The sequence below is a fragment of the Convolutriloba macropyga genome, unplaced genomic scaffold (genome assembly GCF_964194025.1).
Source record: "Convolutriloba macropyga unplaced genomic scaffold, txConMacr16.3 SCAFFOLD_1642, whole genome shotgun sequence".
Taxonomy (NCBI): Eukaryota; Metazoa; Xenacoelomorpha; order Acoela; family Convolutidae; genus Convolutriloba; species Convolutriloba macropyga.
The window spans coordinates 9,860-35,267 of NW_027451437.1; the positions used below are offsets into that span (position 1 = coordinate 9,860).

At 35.8% G+C, this 25,408-nt stretch overlaps 1 protein-coding gene across 1 annotated transcript in view; it reads left to right on the plus strand.

Moving 5' to 3' along the window:
- Positions 1 to 3,705: 3,705 nt before the first annotated feature.
- LOC142356692 (uncharacterized) overlaps positions 3,706 to 25,408 on the plus strand; it is a gene marked incomplete at its 3' end in the record, with an annotated part of 30,174 nt that continues 8,471 nt past the window's right edge. Inside the window, exons 1-3 of the mRNA XM_075408515.1 lie at positions 3,706 to 4,861; positions 4,935 to 5,000; positions 6,440 to 6,709. Coding sequence (XP_075264630.1) covers positions 3,826 to 4,861; positions 4,935 to 5,000; positions 6,440 to 6,709 — 1,372 coding nt within the window. The remainder of the gene's footprint in view (positions 4,862 to 4,934; positions 5,001 to 6,439; positions 6,710 to 25,408) is intronic.

A 25,408-nucleotide genomic window follows, 5' to 3' on the forward strand; every position in this document is an offset into this window, starting at 1 on the left:
AAAAACAAGCATATTTAAACAACCATATTTAAATTTTTGCAATTTTTTAAATCAATCTTACAATAGTTTTGTCGAAGCTTGTTAATAACATAAGAACGATCGTACATCAATCTTTGAGAATCGAAAGAAAGGAAGATATAGTAAACATATATTCACAACTACCCCTTTTGACAAAGTTAGAATCTCTTATATTTCCCTAGTGGACCTAGAGAAGAAATTCTTTTTGTTTGACAATTTCCATGGTTATGTTATATCACCAATGAAACCTCGTTTTATTTCAACCGCACACTTATGAATATCACTTTATATTTTTCACATTTGACTTTCTTTGTTTTTTGGAATGTTGGACAATCATTTTCTTCAGATCTTCAACCTAAATTCATTTTTATAACCTGTTGATATCATAAAAACGTGTTGCTATCATTGTGCTGTTACAATAAGAACGATCTAAAAATTTCTAAAATCAAAAACATAGAAGAGCAGAAAATCATATCAAAAAATTTCCTTTGCACATTTGGAGAACTCAATTTTCTTTCTGTAGAAGACGATTTTGTCGTTTTTCAATCGACATGGGCATTTTAATACTCCAATATTAAATCAATCAATTTTTAAAACTTCTGGAACTAATAAAATTTCAATATTTGACTAAAACCTCCTCTTTAGAATCGACTACAATTGAGAAAGACACTGTTTTTGTTGTGTTAAAGGCACATTATAATAATAGGCTGGGAGATTATTATAGTTCAATTTAAAGAACTTCTTGACCCAATAGTCTTTTACTAAATTTCCGAAAAAAATGAGAAGAAGTTGATGTTATTGTTCGAAACCAAGTACATACAGCCATTCGCATAAAATGAGACATCAGTTTTTTCTTGGAAAATGCAAACACAGTTTTATGCGGTTTTACCTAATTCTTACTATTGATCGTAACGATATCAATGTGGTTCACCCTAAAAACTTTTTGACCTGACAAAAGTTTATTTTTTTATTTATAAATTTGAAAAAGGAGCTTCATTGGACAGAACTGAAAAAAAACAAGTTGCAATAAATTTATTGCAGCAAGTTGATCAGAACTCATTAATATAGCTGGCTAAGGCGTTTTGATTTCATAAAAAGGCGTATTGATTTCATACCACCAATCTGACAATTTTTCTCGAGAAATTTGAGATAAACAGATAGAAAAAGAGGAAAGTGTTTTGCAATATTTCGATTTCCACATATTTCAGATCTCATTTCACAGGACGTAGTTAAGACGCATAGAAATTGTTCGCATGAGGATTGCTGTCTTGAAATCCCCCTGCGATTTTTATATTATACTGGACAATAAAAAAAAATTGTTCATAGAAAAACTGCAAACATTGTTTTGTGTTTTTTCAAGACTAGCCAATTTTTCTTTTTCTGAGATGTCAACAAGGTTCACTTTGAAGTCTTCGACTTTATAATTTTTTTTTCTCCAAACAAAAGAAAACTTCATATGACAAAACTACTGAAAACAAGTTATCTTCAATTTTCTGCAGATCTTTGACCAAAACTCGTAATTATAGCCACCTAAAGGCCTGCTGATTTCACAAGCACGACCTCACATCAGTTTTTGAGAATCTAGAGAGAATTAAATGGGAAAAAAGATCTTTTCACAGTTCTCAAATTTGTTCCAGAGGTCTTAGAGGATAAATTGTTTGCGTTTTACAATCTACATGCGGTTGTTATTATATCAATCTGATTTTAATCTTTCTGAATGAAATATTGACGCGAAAAAATTCAACTAATTCGACTATAAATTGAAAATGAAATAAATAAAATTCAGCTTTAAAACATGAGAAATATCATTTCATTAACAGACAATCTACAAACATCGTTTTGGGCATATCACTGATAACAAAATTTTGAAATCCGGGGTAACAAAAAAGTTCACTTACGGAACTCTTTGAGCTAATAATATTTCAATTCCTTCAAGTAAAATTTGGAAGAGAAGCGTCATTTGACACAATTACAAAAAACAAGTTAACCTCAATTTTCCTCGTTATTTTTTACCAGAACAAACTACTACAGCCTCCTAATGGCAAGTTGATTTTATAGGATTGCTCTAACATCAAATTTGGAGAGTCTTGAAAGATCTGGTCAGAAAAAGAGATAGATTTTTGACAAGTTTCACTCTTTGAATATTCGGCATCTCAACTTTGTTCTAGAAGTCTTAAAGGGCCATTCTTTCAATACAATCAACATGAGCAAGTTATTATACCACTATAAAACCAATTAGTTTGGTGATACTCCTTACGCTGATGCATTTTTTTTATTTTGACTATGTTTTAAAATTATATAAGCTAAAAACATAATTTATATCCAATCTTTTTACATCTGTCATTTAGAGTCTAGAGTGAAATAGATAACAAAAACAGAAAAAATTGTGCAATCCCTTCCTCTCCCCCCTCCCTAAATCCCTCCCTCCCTCCCTCCCTCTCTTCCTCCCTACCTGCCTCCTTCCCTCTCATCCCTAATTCCCCCGTCCCCTATTCCCTCCTTTCTGCTCTCTCCTTCCCCTGCCGCGCTCCCTCACTCTCTCCCTCCCTCACTCCATCCCATAACCCGGGACAAATATCGATCAAAGGTTTCCCGCAACAATTAGTTCTAACGATGTCTCCCTCAAAATTTACGAGCAGACTAGATATTAAGAGAGAAGGACAAATAGACTGGTTTTGTCGCAAAAAAAGTCCGAACCAGAAAAAAAATCCATAAAAATGATACGTCCTAATGAGCGGTTCTTTTTGGGTAGTTCAAAATATTCTTTTTCCGATAGCTCTATGAGACTCTACTGCTCTTGTACGTTCAAGATAAACCACTTATAACGGTTTTTGATGTTTATTTGCTGTAAAAAAAACCCTAGCGCGATATGTATTACTTCTGAAGTCTTTTTGAGGGCTGCGAACTTCGTTATTATTGAATATTCAACCAAATTCAAAGAAATATGTAAGCGTGCTTGCCTCTAGCAAAAAAAGAGCCAACTTGATTATTTCTAATCAGAGCCAACTTGATTATGAACCATTCTGCCACCAACTATGTCACCACAACCACTAACGAGGCCACCACCACCAGTTCCCCCACCGACACCAAAAACAGCACTTTTAATGTCACCAACTCGGTTAAAACCATCGACACCCCCACACCACAACCAACACAAAAACAACGACACCAACACAACCCCACCAACTTACAACAAGCACAAATCACAGAACCAACAGCGTCAACACCAATTCTGCTACAGCTACTTTTCATTTTCACCACCAGCAGAACAACAGCCAGTCACCAACACCGCCACCACTAAGGCCATCACCACCACAAAAACGACAACAGCACCACCACCGCAATTACCATAACGACACCAAAACCACACATTTACCCCCATTACGTTTCCCCTACCCTCACCACCACATCCAACACGAACGCCTCAACCAGACCTTTTTTTACCCATTTGCTTACCCCTAGAACCCCCAGAAACCCCCAACCACTCCCCATTACAGTCTCCTCGTTTGCTGACTCACCATCCCCTCACTCGCCGGTTGACGATAAGCTCTTATGATTTAAGCTATCGACTTCCGAAGCCATTTTATGCCTTGTTGTGTGAAGTTAGTTGATAATGTTAATGCAAATGTCTCAATCGTTTAATGTTTAAATTTTATAGACAGGGTTTCAATCAAGATTGCTGGTTTTCGTTCTCCAGAAAACATCTACACAAACACAACGGAGAAAATTTTTCGGTTGAAGAAGAGAGAATTTTTGTGTGGCCCCAGAGCAACTTGTAATTGCTCGACGACAGAAAAACCGGGCGTAATGAGTGTTGATGAATGTCAGGCAGCTGGAAACGGAATGTTTTTGATCTCAAATATTATTGTTGAAAGAATCGCCATTGGAGCTATGTACAATCACCATATTGCGAATTTTACGAAAATCGGTCTCATTATCTCTGAAAACCAAATTGAAGAAATTGTTGATTTCAACAGTTCGGTTATAAAACGGGATTCAATATTTAAACTAGAGTTTGAAAAAAATCCCAATCTAGTTATGGGTGTGGCAGATGTGGCATCTAGGGTTAGAATGATTGACAATACAACCTTTAAACTATATGGAGTTTCAAAATTTCACGACTGTATTTTTTCCTCAGACTACGTTACTTTTTCCAACTTTAGCACAACTTTTTATAATTTTTACACACTCTCTTCTAAAACCCAAAATCGTCCCTGGTTTGGTTTTATTGTGACATATTTAACCCTCGAAGGAAGGCTCTTTGACTTATCAAATTTTTCTGGTTCCCCTCTCAGCACTTTGACCATTCGCAACGTTATTTCTATCAATGGAGTAGAATTGGTGCCAGAAAATTTCTTGGCAGGATCAATTAACCTCGAAAAGCTATTAATTTACAACACTTACTGCCTCACTCTACCCAAATTCTTCTTCCAAAAATTGTACGATAGTGGGTCGGTAACGTTTAACCTAACATTGCATCTGGATATATGGAATATCCAACAAGATACGCTTTCCCCGAGACTCAATCTAACTAGACTAGAGAAACTGAACCAAGTGAACTTAACTGATGAAATGAGAGATGTTCTTGCGTCTCTTAACGATACCTCAAAATGTTCAATATTTTGCAAAGCAACTGATGGCACTCAATTGAACTGTTCTGATCTGAGCGAAAAGGAAAAAAGGGTGTGCGGAATTTGCGTGAAGAACATAAAAGAAGGTACAAATTTGACTAAAGAGCTCGAAGATGTGTGTGACATAACAAATACGCAAAGTAGTACGGTGCTCATTTCTACATCAGATTACGAAACATCAATTGGAACGCCGATGACGGCGACAACAACAGGTAAAACCAGCAATAATTTAGATAAAAACATTAATCAGCACACGAAAAAAGAAACATTTTTTTTTGTTTTCAGCTCAACTGCCAGATGAATCAAATCCGTACACAAATTGTCCAAACGAGCGCAACAAAATCAGCGAAGGTGAGAGACAATTTTGAAACAAAAACCAAAAGCCATTTAAAAAGGAAAAAAAGTAATACGAATTTTTGAGCTGCATTCGAAGCAAAATCGGGTCTTTTCCACTTTACCCAACGACGGAAAAAAATATTTTGATCATGTTATATACACAGTAATGGGTACATAATTCAAGGACCTGTAAAAGTACTGCGTTTGATTTTTTATCATAAAACAGTCGTTTTACGCTCATCAATTCAGTTTCCCTCGCTTTTTATATACTTTACCAGACATGACTTGGACTTTGTTTTACAAAAATCTACCAAATGCATTCACCCAAATATGTAATTGTAATTTAAATTAATATAACGATAGATAAATATTTTGATGAATTTGAAACTGGTGCACATGTGTGCCGTTCTTTTTTCACAATTGTCCACGTTTTGACTTATGCTTGAATATTGTGAATATTGTTAGAGTGAGACCTGGAATTGAGACGCGGAATTGGAAAATCCGGGGGAAAAGGCATGTAACGTAAGCAATGTTCACGAACAGTTACCGAGGGACTTTTATCCAAAAAACTATTTTTATTTTCATATCATATTATCAATTAAGTGATAAATTATCCTCAATTGCCAAAATATAAGAATAGTGAATCATTGTGACGGATATAATCTTTTTTGGAGCAAATTTGGACTAGTTTCTGATGTTTTCTTGTCAACATATGGTTATAAGCCTAATCATGAAACATGGGAGCTGGAAATGCTTAAAAAATTGCATAAATTTCACTCGACCAACTTGTTCGTTTGGCGACACAATAGTTAATATTGTGGTCACTGAGGTTGCTCAGCTTCCAATAATTAATTTAAAGTTTGCTAGTAATTATTGCTAAATAACAAGGTCCAGAAAAATTGTAAAGAAAAATTGTAGAATTTTTTACTTACAGATTTAAAATGAAAAACTACAATATTAATAAAAGCAGAAACAGGATTTATATCACTTTACAAGAATAACATCACATGGTGACATAAAATCTAGACTTTTACAATCAATCTTTTTTCAGAGCTGGAAATAACATCTCCTACAAATTATATACCAAGCAAATTTTCCTTCCCCGACCATAATAACGTGGTCTAGAAAGACATTTCCGCAACGACGTCTACAGAACTGTTTACTCAATATTTGATGATAACCAGTTTAGTCACTTTGATCGCAGCCATATATCATTTCCAAATTTTTTCAGTATAGTTATAAAAAGTTGATTGCTTAAAATTTATTTTATTTGAGAGACAAAGACACCCGATTGACTTGAATTATTCCGATAAAGGGACTCTATTGAAATCCGGCTGAGCTCAGAAAAAAACTGAAATCAATTTTACATGGGACAGTCTAATCAAAGGCCAATTTTGTCAGAATTGAATTTATCAAAGAAACTCGCTTAGAGTCAGGAATAAGTTCTGTTTCAGATGACGGAACGTCATTTTGTCAATGCGAGAACGCAGCTATGGGATTCAGTGGCCTGAACGAGATTCAGTTCCTTGAGTGCTGCTCCAAAATTTTATCCCCTATCAAAGACGTAAATTGTTCAGACGTCCCAAAAAATTTGCGTTGCGGTAATTACATGGACCATATTCTCAACACGTGCTACTATCCTGTTCAGGCCATAACAGCGAAATCTCCGACGAGCACCGCAGCAGTCAGTATTGGACGTACACCGTATACAGCCAGCATATCAGGTAAGTATCCGGAGTCAGTGCCTTAACGAAAAAAGTGCAAAAAATAGCAAATTTTTGAAGAAAGAATAAATTTCTCCACAAAAATAATCCAATCACCAATCTCACTCAATCCAGATTATAGAACAGAAAATTTTCTAAACACAGCTGTTTTAAACCAGCTCATTTGTACAGTAGCTGCAAGTTGTTTTCTCTGAAACTACGATGTAATCGAAAGACATTTTGTCTTTTGTATTTTAAATATTTAGGTGATCATAATTGTGAATTTTATCGCTTGTGATATAACAAGTAGCAGCTGAAAAAAAATCCTTTAACGTTCTCAGTTTGCAACAAAAAGTTAATATAAATTACTTTAGGCAACACTAAATATAATTTTTTAAAAAGTATAAGGCGTTTAACCACAAAGGATGTCCAATTATGCCTGGCCAGAATTTCAACAAGACATTTTTAAACTTTACAAAAAACTTCTATTTTGATTTACTTCAAATTTATTTTCGTAGTTATGTTACACGGGTACGTTCTGTGTGTGTACTTCCTTTGTTTGAGGTCAACAAACAGTTTTTTTGGCTTTAACACAAGTGTTCATCGACAATGAAGGCTTTTACGCCCGGAAAAATGGTTTCTACTTTGATTTATTTTAATTTTAGTTAAGTTACATGGGTGCTCTGTTTGTGCAAATTCGCTTTTGTTTGAGGCCCTCAAATAGTTTTTGTTATGTATAACAAACGTTGTTTTGCAAAGTATTGATAAAAGTTGTGAGTTTTCCGGTAGTTTCTTCAGTGACATTAATAAAGATTTCTTGTCTATATAATTAAGATTAAGTTGCGCTGTTTGGTGTTTCTCAAGTGCAACTTTTTTGATGTCTTTGGTCAATTTTTGAGTTCTTATGTGTTGTGGTTATTTTAGTTTCTTGTGCCCTTATTCTCTAAGGAGAAATCTAGGATCTATTCTGTTTTGGCACTCAGTGTTTTTGTGACCCCCAGTTGCAAATTATATGTTGTTATATAGCACGTTACAATGAAAAAAAATAGCACGTGCGCCTGGGGTCATAAAAGATTCGTGCTCAATGAATTGGGGGGACTGAAACAGAATAGATCCAAAATCTGTTTGGGCTTTCTATTGATGCCTTATTGAACCTGTTTATTGTTTTCGCTCGATAAATCATACTTATTCTTACTTAGATTCTGTTTGTTATATCGACTCTGAATACATTTTTTTTTGCTTTTTTCCGTAATCAAGGAACTTCTTCATGTCCTGTTAGTGTTGTCAACAACCGCTGATGACATTATCGGCTTTCTGACAATTGTTTCCCATTGGCGTCTTAGTTGAAAGCGAGCAACCGTTATGAGTTTGACCTGATGTCTTCTCAGCAAATCATTGTTAGTTTTGGGTGTTGCTCAAATTCTTGGAGTTTTTGATTCCTTGTTGCTTAATCAATGACAAGCTATTTGACCTTAACCTGGGTTTACTGGTTCTTTACCGGGCATAAATTAAACTAACGGATTTCCTGCACTGCAACAATGATATATGTTGGGTTATGGACTTTCGCAAGCGGAATAAAAAGCGTTTTCAACTAAGTAAAAGAATTAATTTCTCAAAAATGAGAGAATAACAAAATGATATTTTACAGTAGAATTTAGAGATTTATAGGAGAGATCTGATTATAAGATCAAGATGGTGATTTGAATTTGGGGATGAAATAGGACTCAAAAATCAGCTGTATATATACCCATTATCAGTGTGAAAAAGTCAAGATACAAAACTAATCTTAGCACCGTGATTTATAGTGGGGGTCGCAAAGGTTACCCAATATGGTTTGCTTCTGCAAATCAGTCGCAAAGGAAACCATAAATGGAATGCATTTGCACCTTTCTAAGAATTCATTCACACTTCCGGAGATATCATCATCATTTAATACATGCTGGGAAGATTTTACATCAATTAATCTAACTCTAATAATAGTTATCTAGATTCACCAATTTGAACCGAATATTGATTCTCAGCACCATTTCTTGACGATTCAATTATATAATTTCTTTGATCAAAATCATATTGCTTGTCTTTCCAATCTGGTAAGTCAAACTTTCTTTCTAATTCTCACTAAGTTTAAGACTATATTTTGATCGATATTCTAACACCCCCACTCAGACTTGAGCTGATTGCGTAGAGTCTGTTCCCATCAAAACTGCTCTGAATGTTTCCACTTTCGAAACGGGTAAGGACTTTGTGAAGATGTCCGCTGCCATTTTGTCTGTAGGGACGTAATGAATTGAAATAGTCCCATCCTCCGTCTTGTCACGGATGAAGTGAAACTTTGTTTCGATGTGCTTGCTCCTTTTGTGCATGACTGGGTTTTGGCAAAGTCTGATACAACTTTGGTTGTCTTCTCCAATTGCTATTGGACGTTTCTGTTGGATGCCAAAATCCTCTAAAAGTTGTTTCAGGTAGAGTGCTTCCTGAACTGCTGCTGCCATGCCCTGATATTCTGCTTCTGATGAAGAAAGAGCAACTGTGGCCTGCTTCTTGACACCCCAGCTGAGTGCTGCGCCACGTCCGTTGAGCTTGAAGTAATAGCCCGTTGTTGATTTTCTGTCGTTCACGTCTCCAGACCACTCTGCATCACTTTCCCCCACTAAATCATAACTAGCCTCTTTTGTGTAAGTAAGTTTTAAACCTTTTGAACCTTGAAGATATCGCAGAAATCGTTTTCCGCACATCCAGTGTTGATTGGTAGGTGCATTCATGTGTCTGGACAGAATGTTGACTGTGAACATGATGTCTGGCCTCGTCTGTTTGGCCAGATACAGAAGTGATCCAACCAAGCTTCTGTAGATACTCTGGTCCACTTCTTCGCCTTCGTTCTGTGCTGTCTGAAGTTTCAAATTCAAATCAGCTGGAGTTCTTGAGGGTTTGCATTGATCCATTTGAAACCGCTCAAGCATTGTTTCTATGTAGCGTTCTTGTTCGATTGTGACTTTGCCCTCTTCTCGTCTGATTCTTAGACCCAGAAACCAGTGTAGTCTCCCTCTGTCTTCCATGTGAAAGGTTGCTTCTAGTGCCTTCTTGACATCAGAGACCACTGTCATACTTCTTGATGCTACTATGATGTCGTCAACCCAGACCAAGATGAAGGTGTGATCCTCTGCCTCTGATCTTGCGAACAATCAGTGATCGTTCCTGCTTCTGGTGAACCCCTGTCTCAGTAGGAAGTTTGCCAGCTCTTTGTACCAGTTGTTAGCAGCCTGTTTCAAACCATAAATTGATTTACTTAGTCGACATACTAACTTCTCCCCATCTGATCCGCGTTTTACAAACTCCTGTGGCTGTTCCAGATAAACTTCTTCCTCGACTGGTGAGTGCAGGAAAGCAGTCTTGACATCAAATTGGTGCATCACATGGCTCTGCTTCGCTGATAGCTGAAGTAGAATCCTGAATGTCTCTGGCTTACAGGTAGGCGCAAAAGTCTCAAAGTAGTCCAGTCCTTCCACTTGTTTGGAGCCTTTCGCCACATAGCGCGCTTTGTATTTGTCCACTTGACCACTGGGTCCCAATTTCACTTTGTAGACCCATTTGCCCGGTATGACGTCCCTGTCTGTGGGTGGTCTCACTAGGTTCCAAGTCTCGTTGTCTTGGAGTGCCTTGACCTCGTCCTTCATTGCCCGGTGCCACTGGTCCCAATCGTCACCTTGCTTGGCTTCGTAGACTGTTTTGGGTTCCACATAGTTGCCCTCAGTCACAGCAAGATGGGTCCTGACTTCTCCAAAAAATTGCGGAACATTCCTTGCTGGTGTCCCTCGTCTGGGCTCTGCTCTGTCCGCGTGTTCCAGTGCATCTTCACTGAAGCCAACTGTCTCTAACTGTGAGAAGTCTTCTTTGTCACTGTCTTCTTTGTCACTGTGAGAGTCTCTGTAACTCCCTCTTGTTGCAGTAGATCCTTCATCTAGTGCTGTTTCTCCAACATCCGAGGCCTCTTGTCTCAGTGTTGTTTCTTGAGTATTCACGCTCCCTGCGTCATGCCTCTCCTCCTTTATTGCAGTAGATGTGTCCTGTCGTTCTCTGTTGTCATCATCTTGATGACCATCATCTGGGTGCCAGATTCCCAGTTCCGACCCGTCATCTAGTAGGCCAGCCGTTTCTTTGTTGTCAGGGATTGAGCCCACTTCAAACTCCTTGATGATCACATCTCGAACTGCCATCACCTTGCGTGTGTTGGGTATGTACACCAGGTATCCGTTTTCTCCTTCAGTGTAATCCACAAACTTTCCTTTCAGTGCCTTGGGTTCAAGTTTGCTGACTTCTCTGTCCTTCTTCCTCATGAAGACTGTGCAACCAAAAATAGATAATTTACTAACTGAAAGCTTAGGTTTTATACCTCTCATCAGCTCTGCTGGGCATTTTTCTTCTCCTCGTCTCACAACCAAGTTTCTGATCCTTGCTGCGTGAAGAATTGCTGCTCCCCACATCATCTTGGGAAGGCCTGAGTCAATGAGCAAACATCTTGCCATCTCCAGCAGTGTCCTGTTGCACCTCTCAGCTAACCCATTCTGTTGTGGCGTCTCTGGTATGGTCATCTCCTGTAGAATGCCTGCATCTAAACAGTACGTCTTGAACTGCTCTGAGAGAAACTCCTTCGCATTGTCTTGCCTCAGCTTCTTGGGCGTCCCCACACTGATTTCTTCAGGCTGGCCAGTGCTTCACTCTTTGCCTTAAGCAAGTCCACAAACACAAACTTCGTGTACTGGTCTGCAAACACTATGCAGAACCGGAACCCTGACAGTGACTCTACTCTGAAAGGTCCCATCACGTCTGTGAACACCCTCTCCAGCTTCTCTTCTGCTTGGGTCTCTGCCACTCTTGGTACTGGAGTCTTTGTGATCTTGGCCAATGCACATACATTGCATACATCATCGAGTTCCCCCACTGTCTCTGGTGCATTCCTGACCACATCCGCTTGATTCAAATGACCCAATCGTCCGTGCCACTTCCTTGCACTGTCAAGTTTCACGCTGTTGGAACTCATCTTGAATTCTAGAACGCTGCAGGGTAAGTAAAACAAATTTTTTTCTTGTGTTAGTTTTACCCGAGTTCCCTTCTGGAGTTTCATGCAGCTGTTTCCTCTCTCGAAAGTGAAGCTATGTCCCCACTCCGTGCATCTTGAGACTGATAGGAGGTTTGAAGAATAGTCCGGCACACACAGAACATTTTTGAGTTCGCATTGGAATTCCCCTTTGTTTGAGGGTATGCTGATCCTCACACAGCCTCTGCCCATCACTCTGGAAGCCTCTCCGTTGGGATTTCTGACCACTGATTGAATGGGCACAAAGTCCAGGAACGCATCGATGTTCGTCACTATGTGATCTGTACAACCCCTGTCCACTAGCATGCCTGCTGTCTTCCACTGGGTAAGAGCTGCCCAGCATTCCTCGTCTGGTGTAGCCAATGTTGGACCCATTACCACTGACTCATGTTTGCCTCCATCTCTTTTTCTCTTGCATGCCCTGTCTAGGTGACCCTTCTCACCACACTTGCTGCATTGCGCTGTCTCCTTCCTCCTGCAGTCCTTGGCAAAGTGTCCAGGGATCCCACACACAAAGCAGTTTCCTTTCTTGGGTACCTTCTTGAAGTCACGCTTCACTGCCAGTGCCACTGAACCACTTTGTCCCTTGTGTCTCTGCACCGTGCTCTCATGAAAGTTCTGCAGCCTTTTCCTCAACTCTGTGAAGTTCGTTGCCGGGTTGAAGCTCCTTGTATAACAAAACTTTCATACCTCATTGGCAGACCATTGAGGACCAAGGCGTTGAAGAGGGTCTCTGAGACTGCTTCCCCTGCTTTTTGTAGCCTTGTGAGCAACTCCTGTCCTCTGATGAAGAAGCTGTCCAAATCCTCAGAATCCTCGAGCTGCAGTCGAGCAAGCTGTGCCACTAAAGTCACCACTGTCGGCGTCTCCACACTCTGAAATGTCTCTTGCAAAAGCTTCCAAGCCTTTTCTCCATCTCCAATTCCATCATCTCCCACACAGTCATGTCTCATCAGCATGAGGGTTGTTGCATCTAGAGTCAGTGCCAGATGGCACCACACATTGTTCCGTTTCTCCTTGATGTCTGCAACTTCCTTCTCATATGCATCCTTCAGCACCTTGTGGTTCTTCTTCTCATCATTGGTTGCCCCATTGGCCAGTGGCGCAGGCTCATTGGGTTGCTCCTCTTTCCCCAGTAGTGATTTGTAGAGTCCCTTCGTCTGCATCATCGCCACAAATCTTGTGCTCCAGATTGGAAAGTCCTGTGCCTTTCATGTGTAGGTCAGCAGCTTCACTGTCTGTTGATCCATTGAAGTTTGAGCAGGCAAAACAGCTGTGAAAAGAAAAGGTACTAAGCAGAAAAGGATTATGACTGTCAACAACAAATTAGTTTTGTTTTGGAAATTAATTTTATGACTTAGAAAATTGCTGGGACCATAACCTGTTGGGTTATGGACTTTCGCAAGCGGAATAAAAAGCGTTTTCAACTAAGTAAAAGAATTAATTTCTCAAAAAAGAGAGAATAACAAAATGATATTTTACAGTAGAATTTAGAGATTTACAGGAGAGATCTGATTATTAGATCAAGATGGTGATTCGAATTTGGGGATGAAAAGGGACTCAAAAATCAGCTGTATATATACCCATTATCAGTGTGAAAAAGTCAAGATACAAAACTAATCTTAGCACCGTGATTTATAGTGGGGGTCGCAAAGGTTACCCAATATGGTTTGCTTCTGCAAATCAGTCGCAAAGGGAACCATAAATGGAATGTATTTGCACTTTTCTAAGAATTCATTCACACTTCCGGAGATATCATCATCATTTAATACATGCTGGGAAGATTTTACATCAATTAATCTGACTCTAATAATAGTTATCTAGATTCACCAATTTGAACCGAATATTGATTCTAAGCACCATTTCTTGACGATTCGTTTACATAATTTCTTTGATCAAAATCATATTGCTTGTCTTTCTAATCTGGTAAGTCAAACTTTCTTTCTAATTCTCACTAAGTTTAAGACTCTAGTTTGATCGATATTCTAACAATATATCAGTGTTAATGAGTCTTAAGAGGTAACGTTCTTCCTTTGCTTCTGTTTCTCCATCTTAATTGGAAAAACCTCTTTTTATCAAATAATGAGGTACAATCAAATCTCATTGCAGGTTTCAACTTGTATTTTTTTATAGCCGCCATCAGCTTCTTAAGGGCTACTATGTTGGTGTTTTCCTTTTTACAACCCATGGATTTGGAATATACTGGTTACCTGTTTTTCTCATAGTTTATTTCTCTTTCTATGACACAGATTATTTATGTTTTTCTATGCGAATGCCAAATCAATTTGTGTAGTAGTAACTTTAGTCGCAGAGCAGAGAAAATAGGGAAAAAGAATTTACTGTACAAAATTGTCAGAGTTAAAAAGGCAACTGATTGTTTTCAAGTTTACGCTATCATTTTTTACAAAAAAAGAAAATTTTTTAGTTTAGCCCGTATTTGTTGATGATTTCATTATTTTGTCGCCCAGAGCATTTAATTGATCATCTTATTAGTTCTATAAAGAGATAAAGTTTAAATTGTTTGCAGGTGTTGACTTTCATGGCCTTGATACTGCTTGTTTTGAACGTTATTAAATATTTTTTCAGTTTGTCAATGTTTGTTGCTCTTTCCGTTTTTCGTTCAATTTTCTATGAGGTTATAATTGGAAGCAATTACTCATTTCAACTCATAGTTTTTTGTTGTCAGAACTACTCCACCGTAATTTTTAATTTTTCGCAACGATTATAAGTGTTACTATACTTTATTGCGCAATGTTAAAAACTATTCAAAAAGTTCAGATCACTTTTGGAATTTGCCCGCATTTATGATTTTTTTGATGCTTTGACAACTATTTGATTTGTTGAAGGGATCAATTGGTTTTCTTATTCAATTTATTAAAACTTATTCACTGTTTTTTGTTATCTTTTCTTGAAGATATCTTTTTGTAAATTTTTCATGAGATCTCGAGTTTTTGTCCACGTTTTGATGTCCTTTTTGTCGTCTTGGCATTGAACTTTTAGTTTCAATAATGGCAAGGCCCGCTTTTTTTCTAATAAGACACAATCGAGCACATATAAACTGTTCAGTTTTCGACTAATTGTTCTTAACATTTCGACACTGTTAAAAAGAAACTGGCGGTTTGCTAAACTTGAATTTGTTGTTCATTTAGTAGTCTGGTCACATCTCGCAACAAAACTTAGTCCGTTTAGTTTTTTAATTTTGAGCTATTAGTCCTTATGCTTAGAAACAATTGTTTCTCGTCGTTTCCAGTAAAATTTTTGATTATATGTTGAATAGTTAAGTTTTTCAATCTCTTATTTAGTATTTTTGATTATAAAAATTATGTGCTTTTTATAGCTGAATAATTTGATGCTCCTCAAGTTTTCAGTATATAGTCAATTTTCAAATGACCCTGACATCATAGACAGGAAAAACATATTTTTTCTAATTGTTTAGCTATTCTGCGTTTTTTCTTCTGGTGTAAATTCATTTGCTGATTACCAAAATCTAGGCTTTTGAATCTTTGATAATCGGATTTTTTTTGTTTTTTAATTCTCTAGATTTTTTTTCGGCTTTTCCTGCTATTTTTTTAAAAATAAAAATGATTACTTCTGTTCAATTTTGTTCTATTTGAGTTCTGTTTAGATCTTTCAAGTCTTTCAAAGCTGAGTGAGGTATTGCTGTTCGAACAGATTTTTCGTTTTATGTTGTTATATAGCACGTTACAGTGAAAGAAAATAGCGCGTGCGCCTGGGGTCAGAAACGATTCATGCTCACTGAATTGGGGGGACTGAAACAGACTAGATCCGAAATCTGTTTCGGTTTTCTATTGATGCCTTATTGAACCTGTTTATTGTTTCGCTCGATAAATCATACTTATTTTGACTTAGACTCTATTTGTTATATCAACTCTAAAAATATATTTTTTTCATTTTTCAGCTTTTTCCATAATCAAGGATCATTTTCATGTCGTGCTAGCGTTGTCAACAACCGCTGATGACTTTATCGGCCTTCTGACAACTGTTTCCCATTGGCGTCTTAGTTGAAAGCGAGCAACCGTTATGAGTTTGACCTGATGTCTTCTCAGCAAATAATTGTTAGTTTTGGGTGTTGCCCAAATCCTTTGGAGTTTTTGATTCCATGTTGCTTATCCAATGACAAGCTATTTGACCTTAACCTAGGTTTACTGGTTCTTTAACCGGCACAGATTAAACTAACGCATTTCCTGCACTGCAACTATGATCTATCAGTGTTAATGAGGTACCGTTCTTCCTTTACTTCTGTTTCTCCATCTTAACTGGAAAACCTCTTTTTATCAAATAACGAGGTACAATCAAATCTCATTGCAGGTTTCAACTTGTATTTTTTGATAGCGGCCATCAGCTTCGTAAGGGCTATTATGTTGGCGTTCTCCTTCTTACAACCGATGGATTTGGAATATACTGGTTACCTGTTTGAATGCCAAATCAATTTGTGATGTAGTAACTGAAGTCGCAGAGTAGAAAAGTTAGGCAAAAAGAATTTACTGTACAAAATAGTCAGAGTTCGATAGGCAACTAATTGTTTTCAAATTTAGGCTATCATTTTCTACAAAAATGTATATTTTTTAGTTTAGCCCGTATTTGTTGATGATATCATTTTTTTGTCAACTAGAGCATTTAATTGATCGTCTTATTAGTTCTATAATAAAAGAAACTTTAAATTGTTTGCTGGTGTTGAGTTTCATGACCTTGATACTGCTTGTTTTGAACGTTATTAACTATTTTTTTCAATTTGTCAATGTTTGTTGCTCTTTCGGATTTCCGTTCAGTTTTCTCGGATCTTATAATTAAAAGCAGTTACTCGTTGCAACTCATAGTTTTTTATTGCGAAAACTACTCCACCGGTAATTTTTAAATTTTCGCAACGATTTTAGATGTTACTAGACTTTATTGTGCAATAATAAAAACTATTCAAAAAATTCAGATTACTTTTGCAATTCGCCCGCATTTATAATTTTTTTCGACGCCTTGACAATTATTTGATTTGTTGATGGGATCGAATGGTTTTCTTACTCAATTTATGAAAACTTATCTACTGTTTTTTGTTATCTTTTTCCTGCAGATATCTTTTTAGTAAATTTTTCATGAGTTCTCGAGTTTTTGTCCACGTTTTGTTGTCCTTTTTGTCGTCTTGGCATTGAGCTTTTAGTTTCAATAATGGCAAGGCCCACTTTTTTTCTAATAAGACAAAATCAAGCACATATAAATTGTTCAGTTTTCGACTAACTTTTCTTAGCATTTCGACACTGTTAAAAAAAACTAACGGTTTGCTAAACTTGAATTTGTTGTTCACTTAGTATTCTGGTCATTTCTCTCTCAACAAAACTTAGTACGTTTAGTTTTTTTAATTTTGAGCTATTAGTCCTTCTTCTTAGAAACAATTGTTTTTCGTCGTTTCCAGTAAAGTTTTTGATTATATGTTGAATAGTAAATTTTTTCAATCTCTTATTTAGCAGTTTTGATAATAAAAATTATGTGCTTTTTATAGCTGAATAATTTGATGCTCCTCGAGATTCCAGTATATAGTCAATTTTCAAATGACCTTGACGTCATAGACTAGAAAAAAATATATTTTTTCTAATTGTTTTGCTATTCTGCGTTTTTTTTTCTTGTGTAAATTCATTTGCTGATTACCAAAATCTAGGCTTTTGAACCTTTGATAATCAGATTTTTTGTTTTACAATTCTCTAGATTGATTTTTTCGGCTTTTCCTGCTATTTTTTATATATAAAAATGATTACTTCTCTTCATTTTTGTTCTATTTGAGTTCTTTTTTAGATCTTTCAAGTCTTTCAAAGCTGAGTGAGGTATTAATGTTCAAACAGGTTTTTCGTTTCTGCGAGCGTTTTTGACGCGAATCAGCGTAATTTCTGGTTAAATTTTAATTAGACTGACTTCTGTTGTTATGTTGTATTGTGCCCTCTCTTTGTTTACTTGCTTGATTGAGGCCGACAAACAGTTTTCATGGCTTTAAAACAAATTGTTATTGCCGATAAAGGATTTTTTTTGGCCAAGCAAGTTGACTTTTATTTTGATTTATGTTAAATTTCAAATTTGTTTGTGTAGTTAAGTTACACGCTTGTGTTTTTTTGTATATTTAATAGCCGCGCAGCGATAGCTGGCGCTATTATTGGCCTTCTCTTGGTTTTTTACAATTCGAAGAATTTGAATTATATTGTGCCGTTGTCACTTTTTTAAGATCTGTTCACACATTTTCATGATTTTTGAAGTGAAATTGGAGTGGTAATTGTGGTCACACCGAAACAGGAAGTGAAGCAAAAAATAACGAGTGGTTTTGCGGCGTGAAAAGTTTTTGCTCTAATTTTGAAGCAGAGTGAGAAAACGGTATTTGAACAAAAATTCGCTTTTTCTCTAGTAGTTATTTGTTCACATTAGGCAATTTCACTTTGATTTTTTCTAATTATTTTTGTGTATCTAGATTGAATTCTTTTCTAAATGGTTTTTACAACTCATCCATAGTTAATTCTAGACCTAGTTTTTTGTTTGAACCAAATTTCTATCTCTCGTTAGTGGTTTTTTGTTCACATGCGGTTTTTTGACATTGATTTTCTGTTTTTTTTTTTTTAATTTTGTTATCTGATATTTTAAGAAAAGATTTTCCCAGTTCACTCATAATCCGTTCTAGGTCTATTTTTTGTTTAGTCAAAGAAAATTCTTCTTTTAATTTTACGTCAGGACTTGTCCTGCTATGTTTTTTTTTCGTTGTCAAGATTTTTGTTACGACCGTATGACGTCACAATAACTTTTTGTTCATTCGTTCGTGCATTTTCAAATAAAACGACGCCATTTTTTGCTCTTAAAGGAGCAAGTTTTTTTGTTCATTTGCTTGATTAAATTTTTGGTGACACGTGACTTGCATCACTCTCAAAAATGACTTCTTCACTTTGAGATTGACTTTAATTTAACATGTGAACGTGTCTTTCTAAATGAAAGTCATTTAAAAGCGGCTGATAGTGGCAGCATCAACTTAAACAGATCCTTAATCAAAATATGAAAAGGCTTTTCTTGGTCTGTCTTTTTTACTGTTTTTTTGAAACTGCAGATCAACGAAGCTATTGTGGCTATTTTCTGGCAATCTGTCAGCTATGTTTGTTTTTTGTTCAAGGCCGTCACACATTTTTCATGGCTTTAGCTCAGGTTGTTATTGCCGATGAAGGCTTTTTACGCCCGGCAAGATTGCCTTCTTTTTTTAATTGTTTCAATTTTTTTATGTGACATGGGTGCTCTATTTGTCTGTATTTGCTTTTGTTTCAGGCCCTCACATTGTTTTAATATGTTTAACACATGTTGGTCTCAAAAAAAAGTATTGATGAAATTTGCGAATTTTATGCTGATCTTTTCAAGTTCACCTCAATCATATTCAATTTAAAAAATTTCTAATAATGAGCTCTAATGAACAGTCTTTCTAATAGCGATTAAGTGGCGCAGTTCGGTGTTTCTCAGGAATAGTTTATTTGATGTCTTTGAAACTATGCGTTTCCAAATATCATTAGTCAGTTTTTGAGTTTTGATGTGTTGTAGTTTTTTAAGTTTCTTGAGCCCTTATTCTGAACAAAGAGAAATCTATTTGACTTTCTATTGATGCCTTAGTGAACCTGTTTTTTGTTTTCATTTGCTAAGTAATCCTTATTTTGAATGAGAATTTTTTTCTTTTGACCATAATCAAGGATCTTTTTCATGATATGTTATTGTTGTCCACAACTGCTGAGGGCTTTATCAGCTTTCTGGCTATTGTTTCGTTAGGGTCTCAGTTGATAGCCAGCAACCGTCATGAGTTTAATTTCATGTCTTTTCATCAAATAACTGGGTGTTTTTGGCGTTGTTCAAACCTTTAGAGTATATGATGCCATTTTGCTTAAGCTCATCAATTACAGGTTAAATGAGCCTACATTGGTTTTGTAGGATCTTTATCGGGCATTAATAAAACTGATGGATTTCCTGCATTGCAACTATGATATGTCATTGTTAGTGAGTCTGAAGAGGTACCCATTCCTCCTTGTCTTCTGTTTCTCCTTCTTAATGTCATTACGATTTGCAATCGAATCTGATGCTAGGTTTCAACTTGTATTTTTTGATAACCGCCATCAGCTTCTCAAAGGCCATTATGTACGCATTCTTCATTATAGAACCCAAAGATTTGGTTTAAAGATGCCTTGACACAGTTTTTTTTTAATATTTTTTCATATTAATGCAAAATTCATTTGTGTAGTAGTAACTTTGTTCTTGCAAGAATAGTAAATCGAGCGAAAAAATTGTTTACTTTTTCAAATTTTACAGTCTTCAAATAGCAACTAAGTGTATTCAAATTTACGCTATCCATTATTAGAAAAATTGAGTAATTGATAATAGTTTGGCCCGTGCTTCTTGACGTTGATGCTTCCATTATTTTGCTACCTAGAATCAATAATTGACCGTCTTATTAGTTTTATAATGAGACAAAGTTTAAAGTGCTTGTTGTTGTTGACTTTCATGACCTTGATGTTGCTTGTTTTGGACACTATTAACGATTTTGTTTAGTTTTTGTCAATTTTTGTCGCTCTTTCTGATTTTTTTTTCAGTTTTCTAAGAAGGTTTAATTGAAATTAGTTCCTTATCTTAATGCTCATAGTTATTTTAATGCTAAAACTACTCCGGTCATTTTTTTCTTTGTTTTTTTCGGAAGTTTTTCGCTACGATTCCAGGTGTTACTGGACTTTCTATATGGCATATTGAAAACTGCTTAATATAAAGTGAGTTTTGTGCAGGTTAAAATTTTTGGTTTTTTGCCCTCCAGCATAAACTCTAAAATCACCGATTTCGTCGGGTTTCTAACAAAATATTGACAAATTCACGGAGCTCTTTTAGTCGTCTTTCATTTGAGACTTAATTAAATAGATTTTGGTGCTCCACTTGATAGCTACTGAGCTACTGCCCTTTTGTTAAGCAATATTGCACTTTAGCCCAGTTTCCTGTTCGTTTTTGTTTTTTTTTTCCTATTAAGTAAAAATTTTGAAAAGATTTTTCTGCTATCTAGTGAGATACAGATTAAGTAACTAATTGAAACTTTGCTCTACCTTTTCAATGTTTTTTTCTAGCTGACACTGTTTGTTTTAATAATTTTAGATTTTTTGATCTATGCCATTGTTTGTTGTCTATTACAATTTTCGTGTCACTAGGTCAAAATAATGACAGATGTCATTGGCTGAGGTCTCATTATGAAGCATAACAGAGCTTGTTTTTTTGGTTTCAGTTTAGAACCAACAGCTTTAATGAATGCGACCCTATTTGTTTTCACGAAAAATTGAATGAACTTTGTTTTTAGTTTTGCCTTGTTTGTTTTTCTTTGTCTTTTTGCTCACTCTCATAATCTTCAGGTCTCATTGACTCTATATGCTTTCCAAAAATCATTTGTTTGGTTTGTTGATGGTGTTTTTGCCCACACGCACGCCACTATAGCGGAGAAGGTTTCAATTGTCTATTTCTTATTAGAGCATTTTGTCTTGACTCTTTTTCTCCAAAGCTGGTATATACTATTTTTTAGCGCCAGTTAATGTGTTGTTATTGATCTTACTGACGCTATTGATTCTCTACAAAACGAGGAACAAATATTGTTTTTTTCATTTGATTGGTCGTCAATTTCGGTTTTAAGCTTTTATGAACATCGAAAGCTGTTCCTCCGATGGGATGGATAGCCAGGTATCAATTGCATTCAAGTCTTTTTATTGTAAATCAAGATAGTTCCTGCTATAATTTTTAGTTCAATTTACCTTTATACGAAAATTGTTGTATTGTAAACGTCACGATAATTTTTCTTTCTTTTCTTTTCACATCCACTGTTTCTACTGGACGGATTATAAATTCATTAGATTCACTCCATAACATATGCAATATAGTGATTGCAGTCAAGGTGAAGGTAGCAAAATCAAAAGACTCGGGATAAGACTGTCTGGTCATTATATTGCAATGCATCAGGTTTTAAAAGCTCTTTAGAACGATTGCTAGCTGGCGTTATTATAAAGCTTAATGTTTTTTTAGCTTAGAAGCTGATTTGAACGTTGTTTTATGTTTTAAATTTGTTTTTAAAAAACATTTGACACGTCAATTTTTCTGTTATAATCCCGATGAGCATCAAGGAGGTCAACGGCATCTGGTTTCAGGGAATCATTCGGCCACGTTTGATTTTCACAGTATCTGTAGAAATATTGGTTTTGATTTAATGGCAGTTTTATTTGTATTGAATGTGGTTTGCGTCCTAATTTTTTCATCCTCCAGACGCACGTGCCATTTTTTTTACGCAACAAACTGCAGCGTAATGATACGAGCTCTGTACGTGGCGTGACTGTGATTAATGTACTGGTAGACACAAGCCGAATAGATATGTTTTTAATTAGGCAATTTTGAATGAAATAGTGGTTTCGGTTCCAAGGCCGCATTTCCATGGACTTCGAAAAACTTGTTTGCAAAAAGGCTCAGAGGTTACACTGTCTATGGACCCTTTAAGTAAAGTCATATGTTATTTCAAAAAACAACCTCTTTGACAAAATTGATTTTCTAAAAGAAGAGGAAAACAGCCATTACTCTTCAGGAAGTCATTTTTTCCTCCTCATTCTTTTTAATATTAGTCTTTTTGCTCTGTTTAGAACCAGTATTTTTGTTTGGTACGTCGAATAGTTTGTCTGCTTCAAATATTCAAGTCTGGTTTTTGATTATTCTTTCCGATTAATGTTTAGGAGTTTTGCTGCTGTGATTGTAGGATCTTTTCTGTTTGTGCCCCCGAATAGTACGTTATGCGCCTCCCAGTTACAGATCAAGTGGCATTAAATATGAAATCATTATGTCAAAATATGGCACGTGCTTCTAGGGGTTGCAAATAATATGCGCCTACTAAGCTGGGGGCACAAACAGAAAAGACCCAGTTTTTGTTACGACCGTATGAGCTTACGCACACATCATTTCAACCGCTGTTGATTTAGTTGTGCATATTTGAAGATGTGGTAAATTTTTTTTTCATTCCAATTTTTTGAGCCAGATTGTACCTCTAACGAGTGACGAAACTTTGGACCCAAAAATTCAATCCGTATTGACCTTACATTCTCATATTTTAGAATTCGACCGAGTTTGAGTTTTAGCCAATCCATTTCAATTGCAGAAGCAATCATTTCTAACCTTGGACACAAATGCCTGATACCACGGCCAAATAGCTTCACTAAACCTCAAATTCGAATTGATTCTACAGTAATCTAATGTCAAATGAAGATGCTACAATCAAATTGAATTTTTTGATAAATGCTTCAAATGCTTCAATGCTTCAGCTGTTTACATGCAATCTACGCTTGAAGTTTTTTTCTGAGCAAACACAGATAACCAAAAACTCAAAGCCTTTAAACACCAAACTCTATGTATTTATGGTACGTAACTGAAGTTTAAGCATTATCAAATTTCTATGCTTGCCAACAAATATGGAATAAATGTGCATACTTTTTTAGCTAACCAAAGATTGTGCAGAATTTACAGAAAAATTACAATTTTTGTCTAAATTCTTAAGCTGAAATGGAAGCACCAACGCTACCAGTTTTATAAAAAAAACTGATTAAAAGAAACCTATCTGAAAAAATTGAATAATTTCTCAGTTCCCTAATAAAGTACGGAAATACAACTCTTCTTTAATGCCTTAAATTTAACTCATTTATCAATTATATAAGCTTTTGATATCGCAGCAGATAATTATTTTTTGTTTGGAAATTTAGAGGCAGTGAGTTTCGGAATTTTTGATATTGCAGCATATAATTATTTCCTGTTTAAAAATTTAGAGGCAGTGAGTTTAGTAAGAAAAGCTATGGTTTAACAATTGAATTCGTAAGAGTTGCAGTGAGTTCCAAATATATCTTTTCGATCAAACTGCAATCAAAGCGGATATCAAATTGTTTGAAATTTTGAATTGTGCGTTTTCGTATGAACTACTTGAGGTTTTTGAGAAATTTTCCCGAAAATCACCTTGAAAAACCAGACTCGCTGAATATTTTCAAAAAGTAAAAGGAGCTTAATTTGTTCTTACTAGCAAAATTTTCAATTTACGCTTTTTAATAAAAACCACAAAAAGATTTTTTGCAATGGGTATTAAAAGATTTGCGTTCTTTTCCGACCAAAAATGCTATCGGGTAAGATTTTAATGTGAAAGCATTGGCAATCATCATTTTTCGAAAGCTTGTCTTCCCATCGTTATACAAATTTTAGCGTTAATTCTTCATGAAAATCTTTCAAATATGCTATTAATGAACAAAAAACGAATCAGCAAAACTTGTGATAAAATTATAAAAATTTATAATCCCAGGCTATTCTTTAATGGTAGTTTCTCTGTCTATGCTGAAATTGTCTTTTTCTAGACTGGCTGATCTGAAATCCAAATTTTTATCTCATAAAGTTTACTTATCAGTACGCGACGTCTTGTGTCTTAAGTTTATCAAGGTAAAGCAACGAAACTTAATGTCAGTATAGATACAGATATCTATGATGCAACAAACAGTTTCGTTTACAAGTTTTTGAAGCTGCTAACCAAAAATTTGGAAACAATTTTCCCTACATAATTTTTTTCAACAAGCATATACTTTGCATTGAATACTTATTGTTCACGATTGGTGTTCATTGGCTTCATTCAGCTGGTTTATACTGTCTTTTGACCCAATATGTAAGGTCATATGTTATCTCAAAAACATTCTTTGACAAAGCTGATTTTCTAAAAGAACATGAAAACAGCCATTACTCTTCAAAAAAGTTATTTTGGCCTACACTTCTTTTAATATACTGCTTTTTGCTTTGTTTAGTATCAGTGTCTTTAAATGTTTCATCGGATAATTTGTCTCCTTCATAAAGTCAGGGCTTAATTTTTTTTCTGATTATTTTTTAGGAGTTTCGCTGCTGTGTTGTTGGGATCTTTTCCGTATGTGCCTTCCAGTTACAGAGCAGGTGCCATTTTTTATTTAATCATTATATAAAAAATGGCCCTTACTTCCAGTGGCTGCAAATAATAAGCGCCGACTATGCTGGGGCAAAAACAGAAAAATTTTCAATTCAAATTTTCATTTCAAATTTTTTTGAGCAAGATTGTTTTTCTAACGGGCGACGGGCATTGAAAATTTAAACTGAAATTGCCTCATTTTTCAGAATTCAAACGAGTTTGATTCTTAGCCAAATCATTGCAACTGCGGAAGCAATCTTGGCCACGAATAGCTGATTTGACAACCAAAATGGCTTGGTTAAACCTCAAGGTGGAATTGAATACTAAAATACGATAACCTAATGTTAAATGAGGAAGCTTCAATAAAACAGAAATTCATTTGGTAAAGGCTTCAAATGCTCCAAATTATTCAATGCTTCAGTTGTTTACTTGCAATCTACGCCTGAATTTTTCTCTGACCAAAATTCAAAGCCATTGAACACCAAATCTATGAATGTAAGGCACCTAACTGAAGTTTAAGCGTAGTCAGATTTCTATGCTTGACAACAAATATCGAATAAAAGTGCATACTTTTTAGCCAACCGAAGTTGTGCAGAAAAATTCAGTTGTGCAGAAATTATCAAATACAGAAGAGTTACAATTTTTGTCT